General features: G+C 40.4%; 1 protein-coding gene across 1 annotated transcript; it reads left to right on the forward strand.

Annotated features, from left to right (window-relative positions):
* The first annotated feature begins 1953 nt into the window (after positions 1-1953).
* Positions 1954-27536, forward strand: LOC125766127 (serine/threonine-protein kinase meng-po). Its single transcript, XM_049431802.1, has 2 exons — positions 1954-3341; positions 24957-27536. Exon 2 carries the CDS (start codon positions 24957-24959, stop codon positions 26463-26465), a length of 1509 nt encoding a protein of 502 aa, XP_049287759.1. The 5' UTR covers positions 1954-3341; the 3' UTR covers positions 26466-27536.
* Positions 27537-27798: the final 262 nt, after the last annotated feature.

A 27798-nucleotide genomic window follows, 5' to 3' on the forward strand; every position in this document is an offset into this window, starting at 1 on the left:
GTATTAGGTATATTAAAAATTTTGGAACCCTTACCTAGGATAAAATTCGAATAAGTTCGAATGAGAATTTCCTTGTATGTTGGTACACAAATAAATTAAAAAAAGTTGTTAGCAGCTCACAGCTGCCCATTTTAATAGCAAAAGGGATCATTCAGTCGGTTTAAATATGCACTTCATTCAATGCACGTTTTGTCGAGTAAATGTTGTTGTGGAAATACAAAATTGGCTTAAATATTTTTTTTTATTCATAAGGAAAGGCCTGGCCGTATAAGGAAAGGTCTGGCCTAATTTCTTATATAAATAAGAAATTAGGAACAAATAAATAATTAGAATGATTAACCTAAGGTTATGTACACCTTAAATAGTCTTGAAAGCTACAAGTTGTCAAACAACCCTTAATTCTGCAGACGGACTGTAAGGAACACATATTTTCTCCGTAACATTTTCATGAATGAGTAACGTGAATCATTAGACTTGTACAGTTATGGTTTGAGCATAGGTTGCAATTTTCCATGGGTTCCTACCACAAGGCGAGTTGGAACTCTATTAAAAGATTGCTTCGTGATTTTAAAAGGAACGATCAAGCAAAAGGAGCTACGATCAAATCAATACGTAGTATATCGATGAGTTGTTTAATATCTGTTGGATTATATTATGTGATCGACCTCAATACCTTGGTTACCGGATGAATAGAGTCCTCAGGAGATTTTATCTAGCGCAAATGTGGCTCTTTTAACAAAATTACTAGATGACTGAAAAAAAATGATCCAACTGGAAAAATTCCTTTGCATACACCACATAATTCTGTTGCATTGGCGCATAAGCGGAATATAGAATAACTAGTCTATAGTAAAAAGAATTTATAGTATAATAACTACTAACTATAGGAGCTTTTGCGTTTCGGTGGTGGGAGGACGAGCCCGGGTATCAAATCCCATCCGGATCGAATCCCAAAACGCAAGACTGATAAAGCGCGTGAATGAAATCAAGGAAACTCAGTAATGACCAGGAAGTAGGAGCTTATAGATAGCAAGAATATTACTAAAAATAATTTATATACGATCATAATCAAAGCATTCTTATTGTTAGTATTTGATAGCATGTATTAAAGAAACGAAGTTAACAATACCACAAAATATAAATGAAGATTCTTCCGGCTCTTTATTGAAATGCAAAAATTTTATTTATAAAACAATAAAGATTCATTTTCTCTGATCGCATTTATCGATCATTTCCGATTGATAGATTTATGTTGAACAGTAAAAATAGAACGTCGTTGTAAAAAAATCAAACATAAGTGCCTTTCTGTGTCACAAAAATGTTCAAATTTTTACAAGTGCAGAAAAGTTTTCTTCAAGGGCACTCGAATACAAACCGAAATATGAACAAATGAAACAGAAATCCTCGCTTTGATTTCGGTTCAAGCTATACGGTACGGATTTATTTTCCCCAAGCTGAACAGAAGGAAAAACATCTAAGAAAAACAAAAAATATATCTCCCCACTACGAAGGCGGCAATCGTTTTCAAAACACTTGCTCCATTCTATTGCGCTGTTTCTACTCCCCTCCCGAAGGGTTAGAAGGGTACGCACCGGCGGTGGAAACAAACCGATGAAAGCCGATACCAGTCAGATGCCAAACGGCGGCTCGCGAAACGGTTTTGCTGCCAGCTTCGATCTGCCACCGGGATACGTTGATGGATCTCTGCTGGGGACCGCTACAGATGTGTCGGTGCTATGTCGAAGGTTACGAAGGTGCGGGTGACGAATGTTCGGTTTCGTTTTCGTACATCTTTCACAGCATCAGAGACATCGCTGGCCTTCTGTATCAGCGTACGTCCGAGTATCGCTCTCCATTGCTTCACTCTCACTCTTCCGTTCACTCTCACTTTTGCTGGAATAATACTCAAAATTGTGGTTTTGTGTGTGTGTGTGTGTAGTTTCTGCTGTAGTATTCCGCTCTCAAGTTAGTGGTCGTGTGGGAAAACTCGCTGAAGCGGGAAAACTCACTTATAGCGACTGAACCAGAAAGGACGACAGACAGATTTCAGTTTTGTGTTGACGATTGGCGCGCGTAGAACAACCACCGTGCAGGAAATTTCTTGCATCACGTTTGTCGAAAGGCTTTTTTGGGAAAGTACTTTCACGGTGTGTGAAGTGTTGTTGGAAATAGAACAATACAAATCTTGGAGAAACATAATACGGTGACAATAGCATCCAATTATAAAAAAAAATGTTTAATTGCTCGTACATTTTCTTAACATGCAAATGAAGGTGTAAATAGTATTATTATATCAAATATTTATGATAAACTGCTAATTGAAACTAACAAAGGAAAGTGTTAATTCGCACGCACTACAGGTGGTTTCAAAGCGAAAAAATTTTTCAACACCAGTGGAATACCAACGTTGTGCTTCTGAACGGACCAGTTGAATGTTTGGCGGTTTGTGTTGATCAGTTGATAGTTTACCAAACTCCTGTTTATGAAACAGTGTCATCGGAAGCAGTTCATTTGGTTTGCTAGTCAGACTAAACAAAAGTGACGTCGATAGTCTCCTCATTTATTCGAGAGTTAATTGGGAAAACTTCACCACTGTATGGAGCGCTGGATGATATGTGTGAGGAAGGGCTGGAAAGTATCTGAAAACCATGCCATCGTCATTTGTTAACTGTGAGAAGTAAAACCAGTTCGACGAGAGATATGTAATAGAGAAACAGAGCGGAAGAGATAAAGAAGAGAGTGTATTGTAAAGTGTGCTTGGGTGAGGGAAAATCGACCGACGTTGTGGAAAACACGACCAATGAAAGGAATGAAAGGAATGTAAGGAAAAAAAACAATCGTAAAAATGTAACTTTTACGCGAGAGTGATTGCAGTGATACGGAATTTCGGTTGTTTTTGATTAGGATTCGTTTTAATTTAGGCTTGTGGCCGATTTTGTACATTCAATGAATAATGTATTTCGCAAAAAAAATATCAGCTAACTCAATGCTGAAAGAATAGAGGTTTTTGTTTCGAAAGATTGTGTTAAATTATCGTTGAAATTGGAAAATGCACTAAGGATGTTTCGATAATACGAAGAGAATGTGAGACGGAATTGGAGATCGCATTGTTTTGCAAATATCAAAGAACGACGAGAAAAAGGATATTTGGAAGGATGTGCAAACGCTAATTAAATATTGCTTAGCGCAACAAAAACAAACCAAAACGTCTCAAAGGGGCTTCCAAAATTGTACAGAAAGCAACATAAAGGACGGTGAAAGTCTCACGCTACAAACAAACAACCTTTGACGGCACACAAAAACGGCTTGGTCATACTTTAAAGGATATATTTTAAGCTTAGGTAAGTATGTATTCTTTTTCCATCGATTTTCCGTTATCAATCATATTTGTAGATTGGACTTATTTTCGACATTTTGCTGACGAATGCTTGTTTTGTCACTCTCTTGCGTTCCCAGATTGTTACAGGGTGTTAAAATGACACAACTGAAACGTTTACGGCATTTCATAATACAAAATACACATTTCTTTTCCGGCAAACAAAAGAATTTGTAAGGAATTAATATCAAGCCATGAGAGGAAAGGTTTACACGATTCACACGATTGTTGTATAAATCCTTTCCTTTCCATATTCGATAGTTCCTTTAAATTAAAATGCAGATTTCCCTAAGCTCACAATGTATTGGTAATGGAAAAGAAACGAGATTAAACATTAATTAAATTTCTTAAGAAGGATTATAAATCTTTGGTTAACGTATCAGTCACTGTCCATTCTTTGGTCAGAAGCAACAAAAAAACACTCGTCGATAAGCAAGGACATATCCCAATGTTGGATAATGTCTTAATTTACGAATATTGAATAAAACCTTTTCTAATGGCGACAATAGCTGACCGGACACCGGACTCACGAATCTGTCCATCGGTCCCTCGTCAGTAGTGCTTAGTGCTAATTGTCAGATGACACCTCCCGAAGACATAAGCAGAACCATTCAAACCCTCCCTGTTTTACCGGGCGCATTACGGAAAGGACGCTTACATTTCCTGCCACACTGTGCCCGGGAGGCCAATGGTCAGCCTAATGGTTAATGGTGAGTGGCTCTCTAAAAATAAATGTAGTTTCTGAGCCATGGTCTAATCTAGGCATTGGTACGACCGCACGATGTGACGATGTGGATAAATTGAACCATCGATCTACTTTTCTATTTTTGTTGCTTTCGAGTTAATGCGATTGTAGCCCCCCGATCGTTGCCGTCCATCAAGGTAGCATAAAATATTAATTCCGAAATACGACGCTAGTACACGTGTGTTGTCAATGTGTAAATGGGGGATTTTTATATAGTGGCATACCTGAACAATGGCAATTTAAAGAATAGAAAGTATCAAAGATAAGCGCAGGATGTCGATATAACTTTAATTTAGTTCCTTTTATCTTATTTGTGATATTTTATGTTGTTGATAGTACATGTTATGTATTTATTTAATTATTTATTTTTATCAATCAATATAATAAACGTCAAAATAAAATGTCGGTTCAGTAGTTTTTGATGTATGATTCAACATTAAACCCGATTTCGTCGGGCCATGTTTTCCACACGCACAAATGAATTACTTTAGTTAATTTAAATAACAAATGGTCCGAAGTAGTTTGAAATTTCAAGAACAATTTATAACTGACTATTTAAAAAATGATTAAAAAAAAGTATAAATAATACAAGCATTATTTATATCAATACTTTAGTGAAATTCTTAATGCAAACAAATAAATGAATCCCATTTTGTTCATGGATTTCCACACGGACCGTTGGCAATTTATCCGGTCGTAGTCGTCGATAACCTTTTTTTCCCTTTAGATTACCGTACTCACGTTCCACGTTTTGCAGGACACAATGTAATCACTGTAAGCGATAGAAGTTTTATTCAAAGGGTAAGAGTGATACGAAGGAACGAAAAACTCACCAACATGGATAGGAATGAGATCCTTTCCTTTTTCTTTTCTTTTGTGACACTTTTCCATCGTTTTCGTCATTCGTAGGCCGGTATCATCATTGCCGGCCACACTTGACCGGCGGCACAAGGCTGCGACTAAATTATGCTACTATTTTTAGCTTGCCCTAAGAAGGCTGAAGCATAAGCTACAATCCCATCGCTGGAAATCCACTTAAAACTCGCTTGCCGAGCTCGAGCGTGCGTTGAGCGTTGTAGGACGCGCTGCTATTCCTCGTTTTTTGTCTTGGGTTTTCCTTGAATTGTCGGTTGTAGAAACAAGAAAGTGTACACAAAGTCTACTCGTGGCATCCACTCGCGAGTCCGACCAAAAAGGCTGTAACAAAAACGTCGCTCCACACGAAGCGCTTTGGGAATCTTCGTACCGCGCGTAAAAAAACGCAAAGCCACAGCAAGGAGAAAAGCTCTTTTCCGAATCCACGGTTCAAGGTTTTTTGTACGAGGCGAATGTCCCTTGGCGGAGTACAATCTTCCGTGGCGGAAGTCGTGTGTAAGGAAGGAGTGAAAAAGAACTTTATTCGATGTCACATTAGAGCGGATGTTCTTCGTACCGGTACAGCATGAGACACGTTGTACGATAATTCTGAAGCCGTAGTACGAAAATAGAATGTGATAAAAAAAAAAAACGCCGCCCAAACCATACAACCATGTGTCAAAAATGTGGTAGGTGGAAACACTATGTAACCCATCTTCTTCAGCATTTTCCAGTCGTAATCAAATCATTCTTTTTCCATCGCTGGGAATTGTTGCAGGTGAAAGGAAGCTTTTCCCGCAGCACATTTCAGCATTTATCTTTTGCAGACCAAAAATTCTCCAATGTGCTTCCCGTTGATCGATCGAGGATCATTGGTGAAGGTAAACATCGTACTACGCTCACCAAATCGTTTCACTAGCTGATGAATTGGTCGAAAACGGTCCATATGCGCTTCGTCTTCGGCGGAACGTTTCTCTTGGGATTCCTCGTTTATATGGGAGAAACCTCTATTGGGTTGTCTCGATAGATTATCGGATGAAACATGGCAAAAACAAATGCGGAAATGGATGGTCGTTTATGCGAGTTATCCTTTCCTTGCCGAGGAAATTGTAATGGAACCAAAATGTCGGTATACTATATCACAGGAATTCCGTAGAAGTTATGTTAGAATTTGTCGGATGTCGGAAGTTTTACTAATGGTTTTATTATGAATTGTTAGCTTGGAAGATTAATTTCCTCACCATATTTGTTCTCAAGTACAAGTACAAACATTTAAAAAGTTAAGGTAATAAACTAATCTCATCCTAAATCAAAAGAATAATATCGTTTCATTTCAGGCTGGAATTCGCTAGCATGCCGTCCAAGTTTTTCAAGGTTATTCGGATTCGGATGAAATGTTATTTCCTCACCCCAAAACGTTCCTGATCTTGAAAACAACAACAATGTGCGACAACGGGCAAGAAAATAAATCCTTCACATTTGCTCAACGCAAACAAAATCGAATGGAAAGAAAAACTTTTCCGCTCGTTTCGTTTCATTTTCCACACCTTGGAGAATTTTTCTTGCTCCAGTGGGAAAATCGCATCGCATCTTATTTTTCGCTACATACAACGAATCCACCCTTACACTACCCACGCGAGCAGCTTGCGCTGACAAAAAAAAGTGCAAAAAAAACGAAAATTTTGAATTTTTGGCTACGATATTTCTTTTTGTTGGTTCCGATCCAGCCTTACGCCGGCATGTGATTGGAAGGTGTTTCACCTTCGCGGTTGGCGACGCGTATGTTTGCTTGCCTGGATCGTAATGAGTAATCGTCTGTTTCGAAAGACTTACGGATATTTCACTTCACTTTACTTTTGTCTTGTTCCGCCTTGCCAACTCTCAGCATTACTTTTAATTTGTTTGAATCATTTTGTTCCTGTAGGTACATAGGTAATGGAGTTGGATGTATTTTTTTGTTACTAACTTTGTTGTTCTAAAAATATTGTTCTTTTTTTCAACAAATACCATCACGATAAAAAATGTTTTAACTTTAATGACGATGTTAAATGAATGTCTTTTAGTCACGTTGAGATCGACTCTGAAGAATGAGTAATACCTACATTTCCTTTGTTTATGAAATATCGGGAGCTTATTTTCAGGTTTGATCTGTCTTATTTATATCGTTGTTTACTATGTTTTTTTTTCTATTTGTTGTACTTTTGTAGCTGTACTACATGTTTATCTTTTTAGTATTGCTCTTTCTGGATATAAACGATTTTTACAAGACGAACAAACAAGACAAAAACATGAACGTAGCTTATGTTCCGATAATTAGAAATCAGTGTACAAGAACGACACCCACAACTAGGCTACCGGATGCCATGTGCCAAACATAGCTAGTTCCCGTTAATGCTCTTTTCTTAGAACTTGTTACCGGTGTCCTTTCTAGCACTCAAGTAAACAGGGCTACCTTCGTCTTCGGAATTTATCATCTAATTGAATTCCGTTTCCCAGAATCTAGGCAATAGAAAACGGTTGGTTCTTGAATGGACGAAATATGCTACACATGAATTTTGCAATATAGTCACTGTTGCTTCCAAAGACTCTCTCACAGATATGCTCATTCTTGGAACACATAGGGTGGAATAAGTAGTCAGCAATAGCAACAGCCACCCAAGTGCCGTAGTAGTATCGGCTAAGTGCCTTTTGAAGTGGGGCCGTGTTCTTCCGGTTCGAGTAGGACGTAGTTCGATTGAGTCGGATCTTGAGGATTGAAGTGGATGGGTGATATTGGTTCCATGTTGCTAGGAAGCTTCCCCACCCGGTCGAAAGGCAAAAAAAGCCCCGAGCAATTTTTACACCAGCCTCTCCAGAGCGGGGTTACATTTGTCGAAGCTCTCGTTCGTAGCAATTTAAATGAACTTCGTTTATGGTAAGAATTCCCGTGAAAATGAACCAATTCAGTCACTAACGATGAAAGAGCAAATGTCCGGGAAGTAGTAGCTTTGCTTGATGGAGCAATATTAGATCAATCATTTTTTACAGCAGCTTCCACAAGCCAACTTCAACAGCTCAACGGGTGTAATGTTTGTTCATCGTTTTGCTATAGAGTAACTCCAGTGCCATAAGGCTACGAAGCTCGAAAGCTTGTGGTCTGCGATATTAATGCAACTACCAATTACCATGTTGAACTGTTTGATAAAACGATTCCGACATTGCTATCCCACAGCGTATGAAACGAACTTCCCGTTGGCATGGCAAAACGAAACCCTGCTCCTGTAGGTGGTCTTCACATGGAGACAGTGTCCACAGCAAGCATACTATCGATTGCTCCACACCATGCGCTGCGCTCTGGACAAACTGTCGCTAAAAATATCGCTCTAGTTCGTTCTATTTTCGGACCATTTCCATCACTCTCGAACGTTTGCAAACGGACGGACAAACTATTCCAGCTCACTAAAAGCCCCGTTTAGCCGTGCTGTGCGGCTGACAGATAGGAGGTTTCGCATCTGTACCGTAACAACAATATCAGTAGCAGCAGTGGCAGTAGCAACAACTTGTTAGTTGCTTTCATAGTCCATCCATCGTCGGTGGATACATTCAGACAAGTGCACTGCACGCTCAAGAGCGAAACGTTTACTGCCAGCAAGAGGATGAAGAGGATGAGTGCTAGTGTATTCGAGTGATGCTGCGATATATTTGCGTACGCTCTCGGAGAAGGCTGATGTTGACGGGACACCCAAACGCAACATACTTTATGTGATGTTTCGCTCCAGTTGCACAAGCAAGACGGCAGACGAACCATGCAAGCTGGGACACGTTGAGTTTGTCATCTCTACACTCTACCCATCGTTGCTGCTGAATATGATGTGTTGAAAGGTTGTATCAGAGGTAGCATCTATCCTGCGAATATAACGACCCACCTGTAGTTTGCAGACGGTAGAAGAAAACTCCATTCGAAATCGGTTAAATGGTTCTTGTACGGTGGCGTGTACGGTAGGATGGACTTGTGTGTCGTAAAAGCCACCTTTTGGTTTATCCACGTGTGGGAGAGTACATATTTGAACCCAAATTTAGCAAGCGACAGGAAACAGTAAAACAGTGTTTAGACATCATGTATGCCTTCTTTTGAAATACTGAGCTGAAGAACATTAAAGCTCATAGTGAATGATTTTTATTGGAAGACGTAATAATAAAGTATGTTTAAATATGTCAGAAGTTCATGTAAGATACATGATACAATCAATCAGATTTGGGACATATTTATACAATTGTTAATGATACCTAGCTGGCCTATGGCTATGGCCACCTATGGCTAATTGTAGTCTAATGGAAGTCTAGGAAGGATACTGGAAGATAGGTTTCATAAAATCGATTTGAACCTTCATCGAAGGTTTTAACATGCACATCCAACAATTTATAATATCACTATAAACATATACCGAATTTATGAGTCGGGCTACAATCGCTGTTGAAACTTCTGAGCTTTATGCAAATTATTACTTAAACTTTTGCTGAAACATAAATTTCAACTGTCATCCCTTTCGGAATCACCGAGTGAAAGTTGAATGTATCCAAATTCCAAGGCCTTCGACCTTGTAGCGCTTTTGCCTTTTACCAATGTCTGCAAACAGCAAATCCTATCCATAAATTAACCCATACAAAAGTTGTTCATCTGCTACTGGAAGTCGAAGTTCTCGCTAGCATGTGGACAATTCGCTCGTGATGTGTTTATTTTCACCATAAATTAGAATTTTATCAGTAGCCCAGTTGACCGCACGTGTACTGGCTGCGCTAATTGGAATCATTGATGCGGCTTATATTAATAGACCACTCGGATGCTGAACTTGCAGCAGGTGGCCAGTTTGCCGGAAGCAAATGAAATCTGAGTGGTGTTTATGGCTAGCAGCTACGATCAAGTGGGTGTACTTATCGCAATCGATATCATTAGATATGATTATTTGGTTTTGAAAATTGCGTTCACTGGGTAAGGTAGGAAATTAATTTACTGGGGCAATCAGTAGATGAAAATCGAAGCGTAAAAGCGTTTTCTGAGAAAAACGGTATGCTAAGTTAGGAGCTTCATTATTTTCCAGCAATTAGTGTTGGCATACGGGTAACCTCAGGATAAAAAAATATTGTTGAAATTTATGTCGAAGTACATAATTACAATCAGTGTAGAGGTGATAATCTTCAAATAAAAAAATGATAGCTGTGTGTACATACATGTAGGAATATTAGGTGGAATAAATTCACTGTTTATTGATTTACAACCGCTTCGTTGCGCTGCTCCGATGCGACTCTCTGCGCACCCTCCTTAGCGCTATTTTTTGGGTTTAATTGCTATAATAATTATAGCGCGTGCCCGCCTAACATTTTCTTCTTCGCTCCTGCATAAATATAACAGTTTTCTTGGTTTCTTTAAAATTTTATTAAAAAACGAGGCACATATCAACTGAAGACACATATAAAACTGAATGCTTCTTCTTCTTACGTGAGGTCATACCGACCATTTTTGGCTTACGAGATTTATTTTATCACGTAGCTGGATAGTCAATCGTCCTACGGCGGGACGGTTCGGATGGGATTTGATCCGCGGTCCTGCCGTGTGGACCGGCGCCGTTTATCATATACAGCACCGGGCTGTCCCTTTAAAACTGTATGCTAATAAGAAAAAATTTAATTATTCGATTTCAATACATAATGCTTTCATTGATTATTTTAGTATCTATTGCGGATAATAGCTTTTAAATATACACAAAAGTGAATTGAAATTTAAATGAAATAAATTTATAATTCTTTGAAAAGTTCTTAAATAAGGATAGATTAAGGATAAAGATTGGTAGGTATACATAAAAAAATTGCTAGTATTTTTTTCCGATACAAGATGATAGCAACTACTACATCCGACAGTAGTTTTATCCATATGAGACGATATGCAAGTGGTCTAATCCATGAACACTACAAGCGGTAAGGGCGAAGGAAAGGCTAAAGAAAAAGTGTGGGAAAAGAGTTACGATTCCAATTTAGCTATTTTCGTGTGAACTGCGACCACACCAGACCGCAGAGCATGTAAAATGAAGATCTTGTTTCTACTACCGACCGGCAATTTCCTTCATCCTAAACCACAAGTCAACCATCTATCCCACACGAGAAAGACGAAGTAAGACATCAAATCGTGGATCAATAGGAAATCCAAAACGAGAGGGTGAGATGAAAAAAGAAAAACAGATACATCCAGACACAAGCGCCGATAAACGATGAAAACCAATTCCTCTTTTTCCAGCTTGGACTGGACCACCCTGGTGTGGGTGTCGTCAACGGTTTGTTTTACTTTCGTCGGCTAAAGCACGTAAATATGTGTCGTGTTTTTGTTTTTGGTTTTCAATAAGAACAACAAAATAAAACCGATGCTCATTGGCAAGATAATAAAATGTGGTACAGCATCAACCGGCAATGCGCGGCAATCGAATGTAATATTCTATTTCCACCGCGGTGCGTAATCAGGTTTTATGAGATTTTCCTTTTTCGTGTTAGTGTGTTGTGCAGGAATTCGATAGGATCAGTTAAACGGTTCGAAATAGAGCTGTATATTCACTGCGGATGGTATATATTAACTGTCGAACTGGGACGAGAGCAATTCAGTTAATATTTAGTGTAAAGTTGTTACGTTTTGAAAGGTAAATAATATTCATTGCTAATTGTGTTAAGACAACTAAATTCAGTACTCCTTTTTATTAAAAAAAACATGGAAAATCTATTTTGCAGTCTATTAAAACTATAACCTCAGCAAAAGTAAGGAAAGTGCCCGCCCGCGCTTTATCTTAAGTGTTTCTCGGAACACTCGAAATGTAATCTTCGTTGCTCTAATTCACGGCCATACCGTTGCCATCTATTGAACGGTTTCGCTATAATTACAAGTCATTGAGCGTCTTCTTTATAACGAACAATAATCTTTTCACCGAAACAGCGCCAGATCGATCAAAGCGTTTAGTCCTATCGTAAAGGAAACGGTGGACGGCGTAAAAAAGTCGTTCCCAAAGTGCGGCTCCAGGAAGATCATTTTCATAAACAAAAGTATTTCACCGTTCCGCTGTTTGAAGTAACCCCGAACAATGCGATGATGAAATGGAGCTTGGAGCTTGGAGAAAATAATTGTGTTCTTAGTATTTCTCCAAGAAGGTCTATTTTAATATTGTTTCAAATTTAAACATAACAATTTCCCGACCGCGCTGATGAGCTTCCAGCGAGCTAGTTGAAACGAGGAAAGTATCGGTTTAAAGAAATATTTTTCCTTTTCCTGCTTAATTTTCCCAAAAATGATGTTTCCATTTCAGAATAAAAAATCACCCATAGGCCAAAAGTTTAACCAACTCATCGTAAATAGATTGGGAAATTTTAATGAAATACCACCACTACACCACATTGCTTCGTTTCTCAAGTGCTACGCTATCCTTTACCATAGAGCCTTACCACCGGCCCCCAAGATAAGATTCTTAATTCAATTTGACATCCTTTACCACAGCGACAAATTGCTTGAAACGGTCGACGGGAATATCGTGGGCAGGTTCCGTAACCCGTTCCAACCGAAGAAGAGATTAATTGAATAAATCAAATTTTATAAAACTTTCGATCACTTTGACTCCTTCACGTTGCATAGGAAAAGTATTTCGTGTTTTTCCGTCCGGGATGTAGCGAAGAGTTAGACAAAATGAAAGTATTTGACTAAAAATTTAGAATATAAATTCACTTTAAAAGCAATACAATGCAGGCCAGTACGTTCTACATGCCTTTATACGTTTGTATCGTCCCTGTGTTATGAATTGTACTTCATTATTTGCTTGCTGGTACAGGAAAGCATAATTTGCAATTTCCTTCCCCTTTATTGCGATCACTCTGCATTGATTAGTTCTGCATGTACACCACTGGACACAGTGCAGGAGTTTTGCGTAAATGGTATGATTTTATTAAAAATGTTTCAATCCAATTTCCACCCGCATTGCACCAATGCCGGACCATAGCAACCATGTTGCGACATTGCTTTAAAAAAGGAATACAGAAACCCTCGGAGCATCGGAGCGATCGATTGCGGTTGAAGCGAGTACCATCCTGTGCACTGAACCGTTACGTATCTTTTCTTGTTACGGGCGTTACCATTACGCGTTCCGAGAGCAACTCCAACGAATGGAGGGTTTGACGTGTTTTGCCTCAGCATCCGGTAATAAATTGCCCTTTTTTCCACCGTACAGCGATAGCGCGGTACGTTACGTTATCCTTTCGATCCTGGCCTCTGGATTGCGATAACGTGCGTTCGGGAGATGGAAGTGCCGGGAGAGTTAAGGTCACACTCGGTCGGTGTAATGCTGTAAGTTATCGATTGTTACTATATTTAGCCGGGTCTTGTCGTTGGAGTGTATCGCTAATTTTTTTTCGGCTCTGTTCGACATTCGAACGTAGATAAGCCGTGCTAACAACGGCACGTGACAAGAAAAAAAAACCGGGATCGTGAGGCAAGAAGCGAATGATTATGTAGACGTCTTATGGCTTATGGGATACTTGTTGAAGCTGAAATAATAATGATTGCATCTCGGGGAGGGCGGAGTGTTGCAAACAAGACGTAACCGTAATCGTTATCGTTTGCGGCAATGACAAACCGATGAGGGATGAAGGATTTTGGGTTTGGAAAATGTAACAGAAATAAAAAAAACTAGAAATTGTATTTAAAATCGTCCAATAATGTTAAATTTTCATAATAAGTATTAAATTTTTGTTATTCAAGCGTTTACTTAAAGTGCGAAATGTTAAGTATACGATGGCATGATATCGGATGCTTCATTTCTATTGGTGTTGCTGTATCGTTCTACAAATGTACTATGCCAGATAAAACTTTTTCGTTACAGGGAGCTTGGGAACTTTTTTTCTCGTACTCGTTGAAGTAAGCAAACAAAAAATCTACTCAATTCTGATGGATTGTAGCTTGGGGAATGGACGATGCCGCTGCTATCACTGCTAGCCGAGAACCCTACCAACTTAGCGCATTAAACCAGCTCGTAAATGATTACCATTTTCCATCTGCATCGAAAGCAGCTTTCGCATCAAAATGGTAAAGAAGTTTCCAGAGGGCTGCATGGTTCATTGCACGCCAGTTTTTCACAGTCATTTCCGGCGTTCTACTCGTCTGCTTTGGCCTCGACTATAGTACCGCAGAAAGGCTAAATCACTGCCTCTCGTTCTTCTGTTTGAAGGATATCGCTAGAAAGGATACTAACTTGCCTTGGCCCATAAGTTCTGATTTCTCCAGGGAGCTTGAAAAGCCTTTCGATAGCTCACGAGAAAATCTTCGCCATCGGAAGCTTTCTGTTTTACAAGCGTATTTCCGTTGCTTCTCGAGCTCAGTGTTTCATATTTTCCGTCCAATGTAAGGAAAAATAATTTTGAAGGATTTAAAAAACTTTGTTCTTACGTATCATAACAAAATTATTCAACCAAATCATATGGATTGAAGAGTTTTCTTTAGAATGATGTTGAGTTATGATCATCGTATAATATTTTTATAACATTTACGGTGAAATTATTGAGCAAAAACACAAAAACATGATGATGATTTTCATGAAAAAATGTACCCCAATTGGCCAAATCGCTAAACGTTTAGTGTTATGGGACTTCTTTGATCACCGCATCGTATTTGATTGATTCTATTCCTTTTCTTTTTACTCTCTATCTGCATGTTTCGCTTCATTAGCCCATCACAAGGCCATAACGGTGGCATCGTTGGCATGGTAAGAGAGGCCATTGCTAAAAATAATATCGTTCATCTTTTTTTTATGAATACGATTAATCTTAATTTGCGCAGACACCGTGTCATGGTCGGTGAAAATTCGGCAAACCGCTAATTCGTTCCATCCGCTTGGTACCTTTTTCCCAACTTTACCTCTACCAAAAATGTTCCATCCTTCGGTGCTTGATTCAATCATAATTTCGCAGGTTTTTCTGCGTTGAATTTTGTGCATTACTTATTTTTTCATTAGTTCAAGAAATTGGATCCACCACTGGATGGGCCCTAATCACGGGATACATGCAAAATTAATCACAATTCTTCGTAGGAGTTGTTGGTCGATTCTATGGTTCGCAGAAAAGGAGCATTAACACCACTTTAGACACAGCGTGCTCACCACGCAACACCGCAATCCTTTGGTTTGAGGTTTCTCTTGCAGTGGTCGTTTTTTTTGGTGGCGAGAGCGTGGGCTGTTGCTGTGTGAATTTGATTGATGTGTTTCGAGTAAATTGGTAAGGCACGATTTACACGACGCCAACGCGGAAGAACCATGACGCGTCACGATGGCGCTGAATGAAGCACTGTGGCCCAATAATGCTCCATCCGGCCGCTTGTTGAAGCGCAGTTTAAAGTGGAGCAGATAGCAGGTGGCTCCATTTGCAAGTGTATTCAAGTGGCATTCGAGTCGGTAGAAACGCCCTTGAAGGTAAAACCTGCAAAGTGAGTGGGCATCATGTTCGAGCCTTTTCCGGATTTTCAAGCATGAGGTATGGATATTTTGGGAGACGGGTTTCGGTGGTAGGTTGTTGTTGTTGAAATATTATAGAGACTTTAAAACTCGGTAGTTTTTTTCGTCTCTCGAGAAAAAAAAAAATACAATAAAAACAAAATAAAATAAAATAGATAAATACAATAACTAAACTAAAGAGATTGAATAAAAAATAAAAAAATAAAAAATAAAATAAAAACCCAATAAAGTATAAAAAATAAAATAAAATAAAATAAGGTAACGGGCTGAAACCTGGAAAGCAAGAATTACCGTCCAGGTACCTGCAGCTTGAGTTGTGCGGTAACTCGGACCATTTTCCTTTCGGTGGTAGGTGATTTGTTTCCCGTTTGTGCCGAAACGAAAGAGCATTGACAATGACCATTTTCATTTGATTGTCGATTCGAGTGTGAATACTTATTATTTCGTGATGAATGATTTCCAAATAGATTGATGGTGATGGGGAAAGCTGAATAATACATTTTCTTTCTTTATTTATGAGCGGGAAACGATTTGCGTTTCCGGTAAACGGAAATGCTACTAAAACGTTTCGATAACTTGTGCATAATGTTGAATGGTTCACAAATTGTTTTTACATAAAATGCGGCGAAAAACTAAACATGTTATTTCATAGATAGTTCGTGTAGCAGTAAACGTATTGATTAGTACGAAAACGTTTACATATTCCATGTTTATATGTTAAACATATTTTAACATATATGTTAAACAGAAATAAACAGAAATAAAACCATTTTCACACAATTTGTTCTACATGAACGAGTTTGGAATACGGCGAAACTAATGATAGTTTCTACCCTTACCTTCCAGCTAGCGATTAATTTTAACTTCAGCCTACATCCGACCATTAATCACAGCTACACGTTTTACCACAAAACTTATCGATCCTCCGTTCTCCGAAGCAGAAGAAAGTTCACGCTTATTCGATCGTTCGGAAAACTCATTCCAGACTGTTACGCACGGACGGGTGCATCATCCACAATGCCGCACTGTTTGGGCTTTAAACGATACTGCACAGATGGGTTTGCTGAAAATTTGCCTGGGTGTTTTGCTAAAACCACTACCGATGGTGCAATCGATCGATCGCAGCACAAACTTCCGGATACATCACACCACGACGTCATTCTGCCGTTGGCCGCCCCAAACCGGTTCGATAGCGTTTTAGCGTTTGAACGTTTTTGTGATTGGCCCGTTGCATCTAGCTACCATAATCGTAGTGGTGAACGAAAATTGCTCAGCCTTTTAATTATAAACATCGGATCATGGTGTTTTCGGGCGGGTGTGCTGTGCCGTCAATGCAGTGCAGGAAAATGCATCGTTTTGAACTAGTTTCCACCACGGGTTTGCGGTATAGCTAGGACAAGCGATACAAAACACCAAGGCTGATTGCTTTGGCCGCCCTCATGGATAGGTATCTTTATTACACGATTTTCACCACGACACCCTGCGCACTGCATGGAGCACCAGGCGTCTCCATCGATTACGTTTGGGTTAAAATTAATCTCAACCGAGAGCAATTAAAAGCTACTATAAAACCGGACACACCATTCGCTCGCTACCCTTCCATTACGGAACCAATAGGACAGTGCACTAGCCCACTCGTGCCACACGGTCAGGATGATGCTATTTACATGTATCGCCTTGATCGGGCATGCTTTTGATCGTTTGCTGAATTTGTTCGTACTCGGTGTGTACAATCCTTTTAGCCATTCTCGCTTTGATACTCTTCCAATATCATTAACCAGTTCAGCCGTGCTATGCGAGCTTGTCATCGACCTTTGGGAGTTTCATTACCTCTTTTTTTTGCTGCATGGAAAGCGTGAAATTGTGGAAAACACTTTTATGATCACCGATGGCGGCGTAGCAAAGTGAGCAAAAATAAAGCAATAAAACCGCGCACCGTACATTGGAGCATCGTAAAGCAGCACACGGCCGTGCGTGACCTACTCGATTGTCGTTTATGGGCGTCCCTGGAGGGATGTGGATACCGAAGTGAATTTCACTTAAAATTCCCCTTTCGATTTCATACCCTTTGCTGGCCGAACATTCCTCCTGCGCGGCCCACATCTGATGACAGTGAGAGAATACATTTGTTTTGAAAACTGTCAAATGTTATGGAAATTTATGATCACTTTCGCTGTTTGTAAATTCCTTCGGTGCCTCGCCCAGTTTTTTGTATTTCGGGGGAATGATTTGTAATATTGTGTTTGGTATGTTCATAGGTGGAAAGATGCTTTGAATGTATCTAGAGATGATTCATATAGCAAGCAATAAGCTGAATGATTCTTGTTCTGTGAAAATATTACCTGTTACAACTATTTCATATGCCTTATGTTTAGTACAAGTGTCGTGTGAGAGTTCAATTGGAATCAAAATACGGAACAAGTTATTTAAACAAATCATAATATAAATCATGCTATAAATAGAACCTACACTGCATGTCTAAACGAATTTGGAAATAAATGAACTATTACCGGCATGTATAATCACATAATTGTGTAACGATTGTTGCTGTGACGATAAATTAGACGCAAACTGTCTCCAACCGGCTGAAGAAACGACCTGTATCGACCTGCTGTACTATCGGTAGACTTACTCGATTCAGAGAAGCCGATGAACCGACCAACCCACCGGCTAAAGTGAATCACTCGAAGGCGACAGCGTGGCTGACAGTTTAAATAAACACATCACTAGACGGGCAGGTCGCGCCGTGTCGGGCGCTAACTGGAGATCTACCCAGTCTCCCCGAAAGCACCAATAACACTCGGGCTAACCTTCTTTCTTTGCGAAAATGATAGTAACAAGATTGAGACGTTAAAGTACAGTGGGAGGGAATAAAAACAACTAAAACGCAACGTCGCTTGTCGACCGTTTGGCTGGCTGAGTTGGTTGTGATGGTCCATAAAATCACCAATAGAAACTATCCCGTCGTGAGCCGACGACACACGCACAGAAACCTACGCACACAGCGAGACATCATTACACTACGCAACAGTACACACGGATACGACAGTCCAACACGACAGACGCGTAACATAAACGTCTCTAGACAGCTGAGCCAGTGCGTAGCCAGGCGTTGGTGCGTCATCATGTACGCAAAACCTTTTTTATTCATGGGGAAAAAATGAACGAAAGGGATTTTCAATGAAATAAGAGTGGGGCAGTGGGAAGGAAAACACTTTTCATCGGATAAACTACCGGTGGGTGACAAGAAAATCTTTTCATCTTTATTTCAATGTGTAGAGGTAGCATCCCGGAATAGAAAAGGGAAACGTGCTCGTGAAAGGATTCGTATCGGAATAAATAAAAGAAGGGAAAGAGAGATGTTGCCACTCTTCGTGCAGCTACCATGCTACCGATTTGTTGTTGATTTTCCATTGTGGCTGTGGAGGCAAAAAAAATGAAGCAAAAGTAAAGTCACGCGGGCGTAGAAAATCTACCAGAACGAATGAGACAAACATGTTCTGAACGAACAGCAGCAGAATAGTGATGGTAAAATCGTCAAGACTAGGAATAATGACAGCAGCATGACTGTGTGGAAGTGAACGGAATGGAAACAAATCTTCAATATCACTGCTGACGTCATTGCCATCGTCGGACGGCGAAAGAAGTTGCAGAGGAGCTGTGCTAGAGAACACAGGGGACGGCGGTTACTGAACATACAGTAACGTGAGAATATTTAGCTTTGTTCTTGTAACATTTTTCGGATTATGTCGAGAGTGAGTGTTGTGAGCGTGCATGGATCAAGACAAAAATTGATTTTCGATTGATTTTATTATGCAAATGCCACTTAAATTTGGAAGGATAACAATGTTTTTTTCTATCAACATGTAATAAGATACTTGCAACATTGTGTGACCAGACATACAGCGCTTCAAATATATTTCCGTACACCTATCGGTTGGAATATTCGTCTTTGGGTGAAAAATTTACGGCTTTTACAATAAAAAAATTATATTGATCTGCAATGCAATCACAAAAACTGATTTGAATTTAATGCCAAATAGCCAATAGAAAATTAGTAAAAACAAAGCCAAACGCTTTTTTGCCAGCCATAAAATACGACCAGCATCAAATCTTAGTAATTTCTTCAAATATTTAGAACATAGAAATACCTAGTTTTTTTATTTCTTTTTTTAAATATTTTTTTGTAATATATAGTTATTGTAGTGGTGGTTGTAATATATAGTTATTGTTTCAATATTATTATTTAATATTTTTTTCTACTCAGGTTTATCTTATACATCTTACAATAATTCTATAATTATACGTTAATAGTTTTATACAGTTTGCAGCATTTTTTTTAATTGTATGGCATCAACACCCAAATTGGGCTTTTCTGTTCTTTTCTACGTTTTTTTAATTATAAATTAAGTTATATCGCAAAATTGGGGCGGTCCGGTGGTGCATATGAAAAACGGCGCCCGTCCACACGGCAGGACCGGGTTCAAATCCCATTCGTACCGTCCCCCCGTAGCATGGACTGACTATCCTGCTACGTGGTAAAATAAGTCTTGATACGGCCAGGCCGTTCTAACCGAGCAAAAAAAAAAAATATCGCAAAATTGAACAAAACAAACAAAAGCAACCGACAGAAAAAACTAAAATCATATTACTAAAAAAAAGTCATAAATATCTCTTCCTAAAACATAAAAATATAGCTCTTTGATGAACAAACGATGTATTTCTTGGAATTTGTAGATCCACATGGAGTTTGTTGAAGTGTTGTTTACACAATTATCCGTTGCTGTAGAAAATAATGAAGATGAAAAAATACTGAAAATGTAGTAATCTTTCAACAATTTTTCAACGATTTTTAGAAACTCAATAACCTCAATAAAATTTCAACTAAAATTTCTTCCATCGTCAAACCGACCTTCCATCGCCTCGTTAGCATATGGTAATGATTCAATTAATCGGTAAACTGTACCTCTACCGTACAAAGTCCCACTTACGTACGCCCAGATCGTCTTGCAAACGACCAAATCTATTATCGCCCCAAAAGAAGACGCCCAAGCAAAAAAATGCATCTACAGCGTAAGTACAACGATGCAAAAGCATTCCGTGCACCCCCCCAACTCCCTTAACACAAAGCAAAGCACCAACCCTGAAACGGATTTCATGGAAAGTTGCCAGCAAACACATTCACGTGCACATGTTCCCGCAGCACCGTGGCCACACACAGAAATGGTTGCCCCCTTTTGCGAGAGGATTAGAAATTTCCCGATTGGCGTCATTGGATGCGATTGGCACGGGGCGCGATATTGAAACGAAGCAGATCGCCTACCGCGTGGTGCAAAGGGTCGCCAGCAGTGCGATTTATTCTCTTATATCAATCAAAAATTATTTGCCCTGACATGTTCCATCTGTTTCGGGATGGTTTTTGGGGTGCACAAGCAAAGCATTGCGGTTTGCTGTGCGATCATTTGATCCATTTCTGTACTTCAATGCTAGCGCTGTTTCGTTTCCACCCTGTACGCATACATTCGCTATTTCTTGTAAAATAAAATTGTTGGACATAACCAACACGACAGGAAGCGATTGAAATTTATATAAAGATGCAATCGAGACATAAAGTGACAATCGATCGAAGTTTAACGAAAAGGGCAAATGTGTGGTAAGACCGTAGAAAAATCTTTTACCGATAGATCGCACTTGAACATTGAGCACTGTAAATCAATACGTTTCCCAATACATTAGTTCATCCTCCGCATCTGTCTGGGAAGATGACACGGAAGCTTGGCGTTGTTTTACACTCGACGCGATCCATTGGCATTGGTTAATGCAGTGGTTTGTTTCCTTCGGCTTTCGAATGACGTTTGAATAAGCTAATTTAGCATGATGTCAGCGGACGCTCGAAAGGTGAAAGATGCAATCAAGATACTGCTGTTGCTAGCATTCGTCCACTTGGGCATTGCTGTGACAACGATCGGGACAGCATCGATTGGCATTTCCGACCTGACCTGCATCATTAGTTGGACGGCTTTCTTCCATACGGCTGTTGGCGAACGCTCATTTACGTTGCAGCTGGAGCGGGAAATCGCTGTCTCGACGCCGGGTGCCAATAGTTCCTCATCTTGTAGTCATTTTTGTTTTCGGTATCTGCAAACAGTGCTTCACATGCTTGTTGGTGCTGAACCTCGTTCGAGAGTTCCGTTGGAAACAGAACGACTGCTTTGGGGATTTCTATTTTTATGCCCATGTTTGACATGGTCCCGAGGAGTGTCGCGATTATTGCTTTTTAATATTGGATGCTTTCACGAATGCTTGTACGGAATGAAGAGGTGGGACGCTGTTGGAAGCTATTTTCAGCATCCGGTTCCATATTCGGGATGATAAAAATACATCCCTTTCCAACTGGCATAAGTAGATTATAGCAAAGTCATTTGATGGTTTATTTTGGTACGTATAAGAAAGGAATCTTATTTGCAAACGCAATACGAGAGCCTAAATGTAGGCTTATCACTGAGCAATAAAATCGTGTGTTGAATTTCTTAATCCAACAATATCTAATTCTTGTTCGTATAATATTTATTAGTTTTATCATGATAAAAGAATTTCTATTTGAAATAATGTGCTTCTGTGGGGTTTTTGCGAATGTTATTAGAAGTGACACACCCATTATAAGAAGAAAATCCAATTTTTCACTGTATCACTCGATAAAATATACCATTTCAAGGTTTACGCAAGTGTTGAAATATTGGACCCCATAAATCCTTTTGCTTGCCGGTGTCCAAGCACCGCCATTTATCAACGGTACGCAAAAGGTTAAGTCATTACGTATTCCTTACGAGCAGCACAAAACGTGTACCGTTGTCGTTTGGCTGTGCGAGTTAACACTGTCACAAACTGCTCCCTGGAGAGAAGTTATGATCACTGTTGCTGTGTGCGTTTTGCTATCGTAGAAATATTTTACCTCATCAGCCACTCAAAATTGAACCCACCCGTGCGCCATGCTGTGGATTACGAAAACAGGGATTATCATCTCGGGAGCGATCAGTGTGCAGTGTTTTATTTAGACTGTTTCATTTCCACCGGTAGCGTCCACCGGAATGAAATTCCCACAAGAAAATCAAACCACTTGCTGATAGAATTTACGAGCGCTCGGAATAAAACATGCAAAAGGGTAGAAGATAAGAGACATGGATTTCGTACCTTTTTTCTATTGCTTCCATCTCGAACCCCCGGGCATGAATCGAGTCGATCCTGCCAGGAGCCGGGAAAACCGTTCGTCATCGTGCGAAATGGAATGGAAAACGTTTTCACGTCACGTCAGCAAACGGTGGAGTTGGGTTCATTTACATCCATGCCTTACCTCGCAGACAGACCCACAGATGAGCGGCGAGACAATGGTAAAACTACACTCTTCCTGCTAGCCATTCCCAGAAGACAATCTACATTCCAGCAGAGTAGCTAAACTTTCCAGCAAACTGAAGCAAAATATAATTTATGCTGCTCGTCAGGCACACCGGAAAAACCGTCTCTCCACAGTCTTTTGCGTCATCGTCGATTCGTTTCGCTTTCGGTTCTTTCCCACCGAAGGACACACACACTCACAACGAGAGACAACATTCCATTCTAAAGCCATGTTCTTTTGTGCTGCTCTTGTCCCTGAGTGACGTCACAGCAGGAATTTGCAAATGGAGTGAGCCAGTGGCCCAGAGCAACCTGTGGCTTTGCGAGGTAGCCAGCCATCTCTGAGTGGGTGTCCTGTGTGTTCCCTTATCAATTAGCCAACGCTTTGTCCGGTGTGGCCGGGTGCCGGATGGTGAAATGGAATTTACGGTCCAGCGAGCAAAATTGTGGGCAAATGTGGAGGAAAAACGGAAGCCAAAACTTAGCCCAGCGTGTTTGTGTTGTATTACCGCCGTCTCGCTTTGGCCTCTACGTGAACAAATAAAACGCATCGTTTCGCTTCGATGGAATGGTAATCGGACCGTTGCCTGTGATATCGTGCCAGGTTGAAAGAAAACGACTCGACCGGATGCTGTCGGATGGTTTTGTTGCGAGTGTGCGCAAAAATGGCACTTTTTTTTGCTGAACATTGTCTAGTGATGGCAAACATGTTCCCGCAACGCCACTACGGTATGGTGTTGCGAATTTGTGGAATTGGAAATTGGAAAAAGTCGAAATGCTTTGTTGAATTTTACATAATTGATATGTCAAACTGCAAATCCTTAGCCTGACATAGGTATGCCACAATTCAATTTCTCTACAATTTTACTTGGAAAGATTTGATTGCTGTCGATCAATCTGCTTACCATGTTGGTTTAATTTAGACGATCGTACTTGTTTATTTATAAGCGTAAAAGTATTTTAGAAAAGAATTTGTCACCTTGATAATATTCAATATTATTTTTCCTCTGTCGCAGCCCTTCAACTAAACGAAAAAATTCTGTTGCTTTTCCTGCTGCCAACAGTGTCAAATATTGCTACGCTCAAGGATGTTTGTAGAGGAAGAACCTATATATAAAAACACAACATCTCTTCACGGCACTATCCAGCAACCCGAGCGCACAATGTAACCTTTTTCTAAGCGGTGAAAATTGGCGTGAAAATGGTCACCGTCATTTGGGACAAATGAATTTTGTCCCACTCCCCCAACACATAACCCTGTCGAACGCATTGGAACATGTGTTGCCGATGTGAAATGCGTACCCAAGCATACATACCATTTGCGTAGACGCAGATCCTTTCGGATTGGCAACTGGCAGATGTGGCCACCATTCGTCTCACCTTCCGCTTCAAGCTTTCAACCTCCAACACTCCACTTTGTTTCACCCTGTCACTGGAGGACAAAAACTCTCGACGAAAGGCAGACGCCGAACCGATGGGCAATGTGCGTGTTTAAAAATACGAATTTATTTATAGTAGAACGTGTGTTTAAAATAACTTTTCTCGTGACCTTTTTCCACCCGCCAACCACCGTCTGTGGAGAGTTCACCAAGTAGCGCGCAGTCCCGTCTGATCTGCAAACGTGTGGAAAATTGCCGAAGCGGTTAGACAAGGCCGAATCAGCTGGATTCATTCTCTCTTGCTCGCAATAGTTTGTTATTTGTCGTGATCGACGATGAAATACCGGCGTGATCCGGGGTACCGAACCGATCATCTATGCATTATTTTGTAACCGGTTGTGTCTGGTAGTAGCTGTAGATTCTATAGAAACGAAAGCATTTGGGTTTATGTTATGAGATCACAACAAGTAACTAGTAGGATGACCATTCAAATGGTCATAAACCGAAAGATTAGTTCCTGAACAGTTTCAGTGTTTTCCATAACAAAGAACCACGGCAACAATGCCTCACTTTACAATACAAATGGAATTATGCTGTTTTTATATTCTATTCTTATAATAGAGATATTCTGTATCATCTGAGACTGTACAATTATTATCTTGATTTTTCTAATAAGTGCTCTTTTTGGATTTTTTCTCCCTCAGATGAAAAATAAATCCCCAACAAGCGCCATCATGAAGCTATCCGAGAGCAAATCCGATACCTCCATCATTGCCAACCTGTACAAATCGATCAACAACAGCTATCGGCGGCTGTCGAACACGAGCAACGTGCTGCACCGCATTCCGGAAATGGAGATTCCCAATATGGCGATTACCGACGAGTACGACATCGAGAAGATGATCGCTGAGGGTTGCTTTGCTAAGATCTACCTAGCGCACCACCGTCCAACCGGGACAACGGTGGTTCTAAAAGCGATCCACACCGAGTTGACCAGTCTGAAGGAGTTTGTGCGTGAGTTCCATTACAACTATCAGCTCAGCCACCATCCAAACATCCTCAGCTGCTACCAGGTGAAGTTTCAGACGAAGGAATATTACGTGTACGCACAGGAGCATGCACCGTTTGGCGATTTGGCGGCGAACGTGGGCGCTAGTGGTTTACCCGAGAGCAGCTGCAAAAAGATCGCCGAACAGCTCAGTTCTGCGCTCGGGTTTATGCACCTGAAATCGCTGGTACACCGGGATTTGAAGTTAGAGAACGTTCTCGTCTTTACGCCAGACTTTTCACGCATCAAACTGTGTGACTTTGGTACGACGACACGCGAAGGTGTGCTGGTGAGCAAAAACAATAAAACATGGACGGCCTTCCTACCACCCGAAGTACTGGAGGTGGTTAAGAACGAGCGGTTCATCTGCAAGGCATCATCCGATTCGTGGCAGTTCGGAATAGTGCTGTACGTGTGCTTGACCGGAGCGACACCCTGGAAATCGGCGGACTGGGTACGGGATGCTAAGTATGCCGCGTTCATGAAGTACCAGAAGCGTGAGACGACCAAAATTCCGGATAACTTTAGACGTTTTACACCTCGACTGCTTCGTGCCTTCCGACGCATCTTCGATCACCGAGACGAGGACCGGGCGAAGGTGACGGACATCATGAAGTACATGAAAAATCGCTGGATGGATGGCAAGATCTCCGTTTCGAAGTCGGCTTCCAACATTGCCAGCGTGGGACAGCAACAGCAGTATCAGCAGCAGCACCACCAGCACACCAATTCCGATCAGGACTCGGTCAAATACATCAACCATCGCGAAAGTCGCAATTCGTTCGATGGTAAGTTACGAGCACGGCGCATGACCAGCGTTGGGGCACTCACACCGGACTCCGTGCCGGGTTCGATGAACCTCGCCGGTCCGGATCATCAGGATGCGATCCGAACCAAGGTGTGGGATTGGCTGGAATCGAACGATCTAAGTGCCAGTGGCAGTGCAGATGATCTTACATTCTGGAGCACTAAGGATACGAAAACGTTGCAGCTACAGCAGCAACATCACCAGCAACAGCAACGACGCCAGAGTTTGGGTGGCCATCAGCTGCAACAGCATCAGCAAGATCTGATCAGTTTCAGCGAAACCCACAGCTCCATGACCACAAGTCTCCTGCGGGAAACGAGGACCATCACCAGCAGTGGTGCGAAAATGTTCAAATAAAAACCCCTCTAACCTCAAATTCCACCTAGTGTGAAGCGTGAACCGATAGTACACAAGTGAGAACAATACTCCTCAGAATCCCCATTACCCATACACATCAACCGTGGCACCGAATGTTGCCTGGCGTTTCAGGACATACGGTACAGTAGAGTAACTAGCTAGTACATGTGATTATATTAATTATGTGTGTGATAATTGCCAAATGTGAAAGGAAAACCTAGTGTGTAGTAATACACCATGACAGACGACCCGTGCGAAGGGTTTCGCAGGACTGTAAAGTGTCCGTTAGCAAATGCCCATCAATTGACGTAATTTATTGTAAAGTTGTGAAACATTTCATAGAAATATTTTAGTGTGACAATTGATGGAGAAAAAAAACACGAAATGCAATACAAAAGGCGATGTTTATGGAAAGGACCGTGGAAACGTAACCTATATGTTCATGGCACGAAAGTATATAACAAAACATAGTGCCGATTTCTAGAATGTGTGAGAACGATGCAAAAGATTTGACCCTACATAACAAGCAAAAAATGTGTGAACAGGCGAGAAACAAACAGGGAGAAGAAGTTAGCCATTAAATGTGTTACATCTTTAGTGAACGTGATAAAGTATAAACGAGGGTATTTATACATATACATATATTCAGATATACTGAGCTGTATACATACATATTTATGATACTAATTTTAGAAACAATCGAAAACTGCACATGAACTGTAGTGTGAGACGATTGTTTCAAATCATTTCGAGGATAGGGAGAATCGTACAACCGAAGGGTTCGAGCTGAAAGAAAAATAGGAAACCAAACTGCTCACTGGTGTATTAATTGCTTTCCAAGTAAGTGTTACCTTGTTTGTGTATTTCATAGCGCGTTATAGCAAAGATAGTGTTAGAGAGATGAGGAAAACCTACAGATTGTACACAAACTAACCGAGGCGAGGGAAAGCATAGCGAATTGCATATGGGTGAACTATACTAAGCACATGGGAAAAGCTCTAAGCTCTAAGTAAACGATGCAATAATAGATAACATGAAAACAACATAGAGATATAGCAAGGGGATCAAACAACCGAACAAAAGATAAGGATGTTGGGTTAATTGAAAACTTTACCAAACCACAGTGACACTCACAAAGCAGAATACAAATATGAGGAGAGTGATGAAGAGAAATTGTAGTAGATTTTTTCTAAGAAGTAACTTTACTCTTTTGAATGACATGGCGTATGCTGATGATTGTACATTTTGTGGAAGGATTTAGCGGATGCAATGAATTGCAACTGGATTAGTCGATTAATAAAGTATGTGATAGAGAATGAATTGAAAAAAATGA

Source organism: Anopheles funestus, chromosome 2RL (genome assembly GCF_943734845.2).
Source record: "Anopheles funestus chromosome 2RL, idAnoFuneDA-416_04, whole genome shotgun sequence".
Taxonomy (NCBI): domain Eukaryota; kingdom Metazoa; phylum Arthropoda; class Insecta; order Diptera; family Culicidae; genus Anopheles; species Anopheles funestus.